The sequence below is a fragment of the Coffea arabica genome, chromosome 2c (genome assembly GCF_036785885.1).
Source record: "Coffea arabica cultivar ET-39 chromosome 2c, Coffea Arabica ET-39 HiFi, whole genome shotgun sequence".
NCBI classification, from domain to species: domain Eukaryota; kingdom Viridiplantae; phylum Streptophyta; class Magnoliopsida; order Gentianales; family Rubiaceae; genus Coffea; species Coffea arabica.
In genome coordinates, this window is record NC_092312.1 from 66315899 (window position 1) to 66325049 (window position 9151).

At 35.4% G+C, this 9151-nt stretch overlaps 1 protein-coding gene across 3 annotated transcripts; it reads left to right on the top strand.

The window, feature by feature from the left end:
• Positions 1 to 263: 263 nt before the first annotated feature.
• On the top strand, positions 264 to 8373 carry LOC113727486 (cysteine synthase-like). 3 transcript variants are annotated; one of them, XM_027251682.2, is made up of 13 exons: positions 271 to 401; positions 1047 to 1113; positions 1411 to 1496; positions 1871 to 1926; positions 2024 to 2133; positions 2283 to 2340; positions 2658 to 2921; positions 2991 to 3128; positions 3219 to 3270; positions 4643 to 4722; positions 6689 to 6748; positions 6854 to 6934; positions 8090 to 8373. In XM_027251682.2, the coding sequence occupies exons 4-13, from the start codon at positions 1888 to 1890 to the stop codon at positions 8177 to 8179; spliced, it is 972 nt and encodes a 323-aa protein (XP_027107483.1). In that variant the 5' UTR covers positions 271 to 401; positions 1047 to 1113; positions 1411 to 1496; positions 1871 to 1887; the 3' UTR covers positions 8180 to 8373. The 3 variants fall into 3 exon arrangements, with proteins under 3 accessions (XP_027107482.1, XP_027107483.1, XP_027107481.1); XM_027251681.2 differs by lacking the exon at positions 1047 to 1113 and having other exon boundaries at positions 264 to 401; XM_027251680.2 differs by lacking the exon at positions 1047 to 1113 and having other exon boundaries at positions 296 to 528.
• The last annotated feature ends 778 nt before the right edge of the window (positions 8374 to 9151 follow it).

The following is a 9151-nucleotide window of genomic DNA, read 5'->3' on the forward strand; positions in this document are numbered from 1 at the left end:
TAATACGCCTACACTGTTTAGCTTATCCAGTAAGTTTCGCGCCTTTTTTCCCTGCCGTACTTTCGCGTACAAACCCTCACTTTTCCGGTTGCTTAATTTCGCCCCCTCCACATTTCACATGCGCGGTTGGAGTCCCCTTCAACGCCCAATACATCTTCCGGTTGCACGTCACAAAATCCCTTTCCACATGTCCGGCCAACACACTTCTCCTACCGTTTGTGGCCCGAAATACTTGAATGTCTTTTCGCTTATCTTTCCACACCTCTGTTTTGACATCTAAACATACCGCAGCAACATCCTTATATTTGTAAGCATGCATTAGAAAAGTCAAATTCATCATCTCAAGGACTCATAAGAGACCGACGGCATGTGGAGACTGGAGACTGTAGACTTTAGAGCAGGTATTGCTATAAATTTCAAGATTTTGTTTATGGCATTGGGAAAATATTCTGCTCTATTGGGTTTTTCCGCATAAAGGGGCCTCTTTGATTATTGACGTTAATAGCAGATACAGATTCAAAACCTGAGGCAAGTTTGTCTTTCATTCAGTTTTGCTTATTTATTTTGTATCTGGAGAAGTTGGTAATGATATGTTGCTGTTATCTGTAGAATCCCAAGTTTGCAATGAGCTGTTATATTGGTTCCTCTACAAACTTGATTTTAACTAGTAAGAACCAAAGGATGAACAATTTTCTCTTATACTGTGTTCTCAATGTAGTGTCATTTCCTCGTAATTTTCTACTTTGCGGATTGTGAATTGGATTTAGGTGTTCTATTCCTTCCATTTAAAAGTACTTGAGCTTTTGTTTTTAAAATTAAAGTCTGGTTGGAATGTTGTGATATGCGGTAAAGATTCCCTTGTGTAATTTTAAAGAAAAATGTCTTACTTTAGGTATTAAATCTTCATTATATTCAAACTTTGCTGACTTTCTTGATTTCATTATTTTGGGCTTGGGAGAGTTGGGAGGGGGTAGGCAAATTTTTCTTTGAGAAAATATTCTCAACTAGCTTATTTCTTTATAATTCTTGCATTTTCTACTACACAGGTAGGTTTCCCTTTAATTCTGGTTGGTTTTGATTTTCACTCCCAATTCTGCAAATCACATTCGAGAGGTAAGCCTTAGGAGGACTATTTTGTGAGATAAATGCTGCTCCTTGGTTTGGCCTTAATATTTTGGGCTCTGAAAACTGGACACTGTGGGTGTTGGAGAGGCAGCTATGAAGTATTTTGGACTAGTTGGGTTTAGCAACTCAAGAGGGATAACTTTCATTGAGTGGAAGCCATTAAAGAAACTTTAGGCTGAGCTTTGCTTTGATTGATTTGATATGTTCTTGTTGACATCCATAGTCACTGTCCTCAATATATGCTTGATTGATTTCCTGAAGTTTTTTTTGTTTTCTTGATGACAGAACATTTACAGATTATTGAAGCTGATATAGATTGTCAGTCCTGTGAAAAAGGCAAAGGGTCTCCTGGAAATCTCCCTTGTGATTTGGTATGTGTTATTCTTGGCTTTTCTCAGAAACGGAATGGTCTAACAAATTATTTTGCATTAAAGTTGCATGTTTTCCATCTTTGGCTTATATTGAAACTTATCAATGACTCGGGACATTTCATTTACCTTCTTAGTTAAATGAGTCGCATCTAATTTGCAGGTGTAGCTGCACACATCTGCACTGAACTTAACTTTTTGGTGGCATCATCGTCATTTTTCTGGAATATTTTTTTTAGATGTTTTTCTTTCTAGTTTTGCAATATTTACATACTTTTGCATCTAGTTTTGCAATATGTAATACATACTTTTGCATCTCTGAAATCTAATTTTACTCTCTTCTTTGTAGTTACTTTATTTTTCTTATCTTTGTGCAGTGACTCCTGACTTATCAATGGAAGAGAAGTATGGAATTGCGAATAACATCACTGAAGTAATTATTTTTCTTGTAAACCTTTGTTATTGATTGGTTATTTTCTGAAGGCAGATAAGAAAGCATGATTGTTGTTTGCTATATTTACTGTTTACAGCTCATAGGGAATACCCCAATGGTATATCTCAAGAATGTTGTGGATGGTTGTGCTGCACGAATTGCTGCCAAATTGGAGACTATGAATCCATGCTCAAGTGTAAAAGACAGGTAAAATGTTCCACTTATAACTGGTTCTTCTTCCGAAAAATTTTTCTCACTGTATTGTCCCAGTGGTTCCACGTCTTGTTTCCTGCATGCTGAGTATAGATGTCAATAGACCAAGTGAACATGTTGTATCTCTCCTTACCTAAATGTAGGATCGCATACAGTATGATAAAAGATGCAGAAGAGAAGGGTCTAATTACCCCTGGCAAGGTTAGTTAAGTTTTTCCTTCTCTCTTCTTTTAACTTCACATTTTACCTCTTGAAGACCATGAGTATAAATTTGCACTTGTATCCATCTTTATGCTTTTCCACCAAAATTATGTACTTTGTATGATGGATCTTTAAAAGATGAAACAATTACTGTGGAAACTTTTTGTTTGTATTGTGTTACTGATGACAAAAAATTGGTCCTCTTTTCAAGAAAAACTACAAAGGTTATGGGCCCCATTTGTGGCCGTTCAACTTTACTAAAATTTTGTACTAACGATATACTCTTGGTTTTGGATATGGACATTTGGTGGCTGAAGACGGTCCTTCTCGAGGTGACCGGCGGTAATACTGGCATTGGTCTTGCATTCATTGCAGCAACTAGGGGCTACAAACTTATCATAGTTATGCCACACACATATAGTCTCGAAAGAAGGATTATCCTCCGTGCTTTTGGAGCTGAGTTATACATCACCGATGCAGCAATAGGTATTGATGGAGTTCTCAAGAAAGCCGAGGAAATAATGGAGGCAACACCAAATTGTTTTTTTCTCAAGCAATTTGAGAACCCTGCTAATCCAAAGGTACATTACATCCAGATAAAGTGCATACAGATGATCGCAATATGCCACTTAGCATTTCTCAATGTGTAGATACACTACGAAACCACTGGACCAGAGATATGGAAAAACACTGAAGGGAAAGTTGACGCCCTGGTTGCAGGAATTGGAACTGGGGGTACAGTTACTGGTGCCGGAAAGTTTCTTAAGGAGAAAAATGCGGACATCCAAGTCAGATTCTTCTTCTTATTATTCTGATGCCTCTTTTGTCTATTTAATTATTCATTGTTGTTATTGTCTTGAGTAAACTATTGTTGACAGGTATATGGAATTGAACCTACTGAAAGTGCAATACTGAGTGGAGAAAAACCAGGTGATTATAATCTAGATCTAGCTTTTCTCATCTTTTATGGTCTTTATTATGTTCAAGATTGTTTGCTCTTAGGCTTGTTTTACTGTTAGGTTAGGTGCATAATACACTCGAATAAATGACTTGGTGATAACATGTCCTTGTCGATCAAATCCTCTCTACTAGATCACATTTCACTCTTTTTACCTATAATTAAATATAATCTTGTTATACAATTTGTTAATTGTGAAATGTCTCATTTTGCATCTAGTTCATAACTTTTTGATTATCCTAAGGCTGCTTGACAAATATTAGTTTTATCTCAAATTAGTGTCTTGAATGTGTTTTAGAGTCCATGACTTGGATTTGAAAACTCATAAGCCCTTATGAGGTTCTCATCTCTTAAACTCAATTACAAGTATAGTTGCAGACTATATATGGAAGTCGATACTTCCCTTAAATTGAATTTTCCTTAGGAGAATTGGAAAAAAATAGGCTGGAGTTTTCATATTTTTTGAGTCATGTAAAATGAGAAATTTAATCTTAGTTCTTGAGCCACTTAATAGTCACAAGTTAATTCCATGATTGAACATGTACGTTTTTCATTCAAAGTTGCTCAGCACTGAGAAAAACCTTTAATGATACCATATTTCATATACAGCGAGTTTTGAATTGTTTTCTACTGTCATTTTTGTTGTTCTAGAAGTAGGATTCAGAAACATTTTGATTTTTCTGCTATTCTGGCTTTATTTTCAATTAGATCTGGTTAAAAGCATATATTGATTTGATGGCTATGGCCTCGAGCTGTTCAAGCATACGAGTGTATGTCTCTCATATGTAACTAAACTTTTGACTGGTAATGATCATGTCACCCAGAACACAGAATAGATAAAGGGAGGCAACCTTAACTTTGTGCTGCATCTTTTTCTTACACACCCGATTGATCTTGGATCTAACTTGGAACAGTTTTTTATTCTTAACGCCCTGTTACTTGATCCTCGATAAAGAGTTGGTTTAATATGCATAAAATCATTAATGGATGTCTAGAGTACTAATAAAGGCTACTCAAGCACCTAGTGAAAGCTTTTTGTTTCACTATCTCTTCTTCCTATGATATGTGCCTGTTGATCTTCCTACATTTCAGTCATCACTTCTTCAAGTGCTTCCTTTTGTTGTGTTGTAATCACACAATACAAGTGTTCTGTTTTGATGAATTGATGTTTACCTTTTTTATTGGTAATGCTGCTTTATCCTACTTTTCATTCTTTTTGGTTCTGACTTCTGATAATATTGTGAATAACAATTGTTGATTTGCAATGAGTCTAATGAAGCTCTTATCCTATTTTTGAGATAACTCATGTTTTCCAGTTACAAATTTTTTGTATTGATCTGAAAGGTCCTCATAAAATTCAAGGAATTGGTGCTGGCTTCATCCCTCCAGTTTTAGACATCAATATACTTGATGAAGTTATTCAAGTAAGTAATTTGTATCTTTTTGTATCTCATGTTCATGAAAGAAAATTATGCATGAAAGTGAAATAGAATCATGTATGAAATTTTATTTACTATATCCTTTCATCCATTTGTATTTTTGTCACAAAAGCACATTATACTTGCACTTTAGGAAGAAAAAGAAATGTGCATAAAACAGTCTAATGAAGATGGATAATAAAGAGAAGACTTCCTTATCCAGATCTTGCTTTTTTATTCTAATGTATATCCTTGGTTCTGACCGTCATGATGACATTGTCTACTAGATTGAACAAGTAGCATCGCTGCTAAGTGTATAAAGATCTAGGATTCCTCCTTGATTGATTAAGCTGCTATGTCTACTAATACATCTAACCTAGGATTATTTCCTTGATACATAATAACAATGAGACACCAGAAGAAACTTTGTATGTTAATATCTTGCACAGGTCATTGTATTTATATATTTATGGGCACTCTATTCTCTTCATACTTTCTTGGATGTTCAACCTGGATTTAATGGTGGACTCCTCTATGTTAAGAAATTAATTCTGTATTATGAAAGTTAAATAGAATACTCGGCATCTGGTGTGTTGTAGATAATGGTGTGGACAAATTTTTTTTTTATTTGTATCAAAATTGCACTAAGTCATCATAAATAGAACCATATTTTTAATGGAAGATAAAGTGCCAAGAGATGGTTAATCCACATTCTTTTCTTTTTCCATATTTTAATGAGAGTAGAGTGTGGAAAATGCTTTAGAAGTCATTATAAGTCTTTTCGTACAAATTCTCCTTGTTCACTATTTTTTGATCTTTTAGGCTCATTAAATCGTTGTTTAGCAGAAATTAGAGTTTTTTTCAAATTGATTCTTGATATTTTATGCAGTAATGTAGTAAAATTTGGATGTTCTAGTGCTATATATGGAAAACCAGAATAAAATATCTGAAGATTGTGCTTAAAGAAAGCTTTTGAGGCATGTCTATAACGCATTGGCCTCAAGTATGTACTATTCTGTGTAGTTAATCTGCTCAAATGATTCTCCTTACAGTTTACCTTGTTTTGGAGTCCAACAAATGCATTTTTAAGTATTTATTTTGGACTCATGAAACTGGTTGAATGACCGTGCTATCTAGAATGGCTTTGAGGAGTCATAACTTTGATCAAGTTCCTGGTTCATCTAGAATGAGTGTGGAAATCCCCCAATATCTGCTATCTTTTGTATATTGAAAAAGTTAGATTAGATAGTTAGTTCCTTTTTGAGTTCAACATTTACCTACATTCGGCCCTTCTGACAAGGTTCCTTGTCAGCTTTTGCTTTAAACTTTTGGTGCCATAGAATGAGAACATATGCTCAAATTCTGTTTGCTTTTCTGGTTTTTCTTTTCCTATTTACATATATTGGCCCCTTGAAGGATCTTACATCAGTTCATCAAGTCTTGCTTATTTTTATCATGTATAATCTGGTTATGTAACAGTTGATGTTCTCCAACAGCATTGATTCTCACTTGGTAGCACATGCTATAACAGGACAAAAAGTCTAGAACCGACATAAAAGTAGACATCTTATATTGGACTAGTACAGAGCATTTTGGCCCTCTAAATATTTTTCCTCAAGTTCTAGCAAAGCTTCTCTTTTTCATTGTAGAAGTTTTGCTTTGGGGAATGACATCATCTCTTTTGATTATTTCAGTACATTGGTTCTAAATCTATCTTGTTGATACTTTTCTTGAAAAGTATTTACTGAAGTCATTATCTGTTGAAAGACCGTCTTTGTTTTCAAAAGCTTAAAAATGCATTGGTGTGTCAAGTAAAATGTAGTCTAGGAAATATGTTTGCTGGGTGCATATGCTGGGATATTTTAGAGGCACATAAACATTTTCATTCCAATTTCCATTTAATGATTTCCTGCAACATAATTTTCTATTTGATGTCATATTTTGCTTCTTCTTTTCTCTTGGCCCCTTTTAGATATCAAGTGATGAAGCTATTGAAACGACAAAACTTCTTGCACTCAAGGAAGGTTTGCTGGTAAGTCGAAAGTTTCGAAGGCATCTCTAACCCTTTCTTCTCTGGCCAACCACTACTGACATGTTTTTGCTTCAATATATATCACGTTGACTCTCGGGTTTGTAGGTGGGCATTTCTTCAGGTGCTGCTGCAGCTGCTGCGATAAAGTTAGGAAGAAGGCCTGAATATGCTGGAAAACTCATAGTAGTAAGTTGAACTTTTTCTTATCTGATGCAGATGTTGCAGTTAATTTTTAACTGCTCAACTTCTTGAAAAGCTTTCCAAGTCAGCATATCAGTTATTACCCTGGTCATTCTATTGACTACTTGAACACCCTTATGTCAAAAAAATTAAGTTTCTAGTTTTCCTTGTTCTCCTGTAGACCAATCCATTATACTAAGGATACTTCATTTCGTTTTCATAACGACTGCTCATGTCTAAGATACTTAATTGTGATTCAAGCTGGAATTTTCACTTTAGGTAAATCTGCAACAATATTATGGATTTTTTTCCTTATTTTTTATCCTTTGTTATTTTTTTGGGGCAATAGGGTGAAAACTGTGGACAAGCTACAGATCTCTTATTTCATTGACATGTTTTTTGAAATGTGATATCACCTATCAGTTCACGATTAGGTTATGTCTTTGTTATTAGAGGGTTGCGCCCATCCACTTATTTCTCTTGCTTTCAAGATTTTATTTTTCTGTGCTTCCTATTGCTGAAGCAGACAGGATATGTCAAATATAAAAAGGCAAGTGAAGAACAGCAGAATTACAGCCAAGGCCTAAACAGATATATGATGTTTTGGCTTTGGGCATAAACTTGAGCATGTATGGATTTCCAATGTCATCTGTCAACCCCAAAACCCCTATTAGATCCAATTCTCTCTGATACCTGCAAATGCTCCAAGCTATATCCATAAAAGAGTTGCAAATATATCAATCCTTTTACTTCTGTTTCAAATCCAGGTATGACAAGGAACACAAGATCCTTTAAGTCAGACTGAAGTGAGCGTTAGCAATCAAAGCGGTGATCAGAAATTGAGAAAAAAATTCCAAATAAAAAGACCAACAAGTTTTCCCTTTGGCTTGTATGCTGTTGCCCCTTAAAGGCTTTCACCTTATGCTGGAAATTATAATCCACTTTAAGTTTACTAAAGTGTATCCCACATTGAAAGTTTTATATTTTTCATGTAAACTGCAGATACAATCTATTTAGGGCATTACTCGGGTTGCGGTCCTTGACATTTTAGATTAGTCTAGGCAGCCTATCATAATAGTAGGCATTTTCTTGTTCTATACAGATGAATCTGACTTCCATCAGTTCCCCTTTTAATGCCATCTGTTTGTTCTTTCTTTTTAGGTAATCTTTCCCAGTGCTGGGGAGCGTTATATCTCTACAGTCCTGTTTGACTCATTGCGGATAGAAGCAGCAAACCTGAATTTCGACTAAGTGCTCCACACTCGCACCTGCATTTTCAGAAACAGTTCAGAGGACTTTTGAGTGGTTTAAGGTGGCATTATGATATATCTTTTTATTTACCTTTTTTGAAGCTCAGCCACAACTGTAGCTGTTGAGTACTTCTTTGATTAGTGGAAAGTGGCCTCTCTATACATGATATAGACACAGTTCCTCTTGTTGCAGAATTCTCTTCCACTTTGTTTGTCCTTTGTCATAGGGCTGCAAATGAGTCTGGTTGAGTCGAGTTTTGGACTTATCGAGTCGATCTCGACTTAATAACAATAGGCTCGAGTTCGAGTTCAAGCTTGACAAGCCAAGAAAATTGAGCTCGAGCCCGACTCGACCAAGGAAAAGCCAGGCTCGAGCTCAAGTTGACAAGACTCGCGAGCTGTAGCTCGATTTCTGGCTCGCGAGCAACTCGAATTGTCGGCTCGTAACGTAACTTGAATTTTTGACTCGTGAGTAATTCGTTAGCTCGAGTTTCTGGAAATTAATCTAATAAAAACAATAACTGATTATTTTTTAATAAATAATAAAATATTAGGATATATATATGTAATTTTACTATAAAAATAAAAATAATATATATATATATATATACTCGAGCTCACGAGCCAGCTCGCGAGTTAACGAGCTTAATATTTCAAACAAGAGTTCGATTTGGCTAACTCGAGTTCGATATTGATCGAGTTCGATTTGAGCTTTGACTCGAGCCGATCAAAAGCGGTTCGGTACGTTTGCAGCCATACTTTGTTATTATACTTTTGTGTTGTATTCTGAAGTTTTCCTGAAGCCCTGTTCAACACCGCTTTTGTTGAACATGTTAAATGACTTGCAAGCATCTTGATTCTTGAAAACAGTAATATTACTTGGTTATAAAGTTTGAGCCGACTACAAATTTGACTGGAGATCGACACTTTCTCGTTCATTTACTGCTTGTTTTGACATGACTAGGAGTAGAGC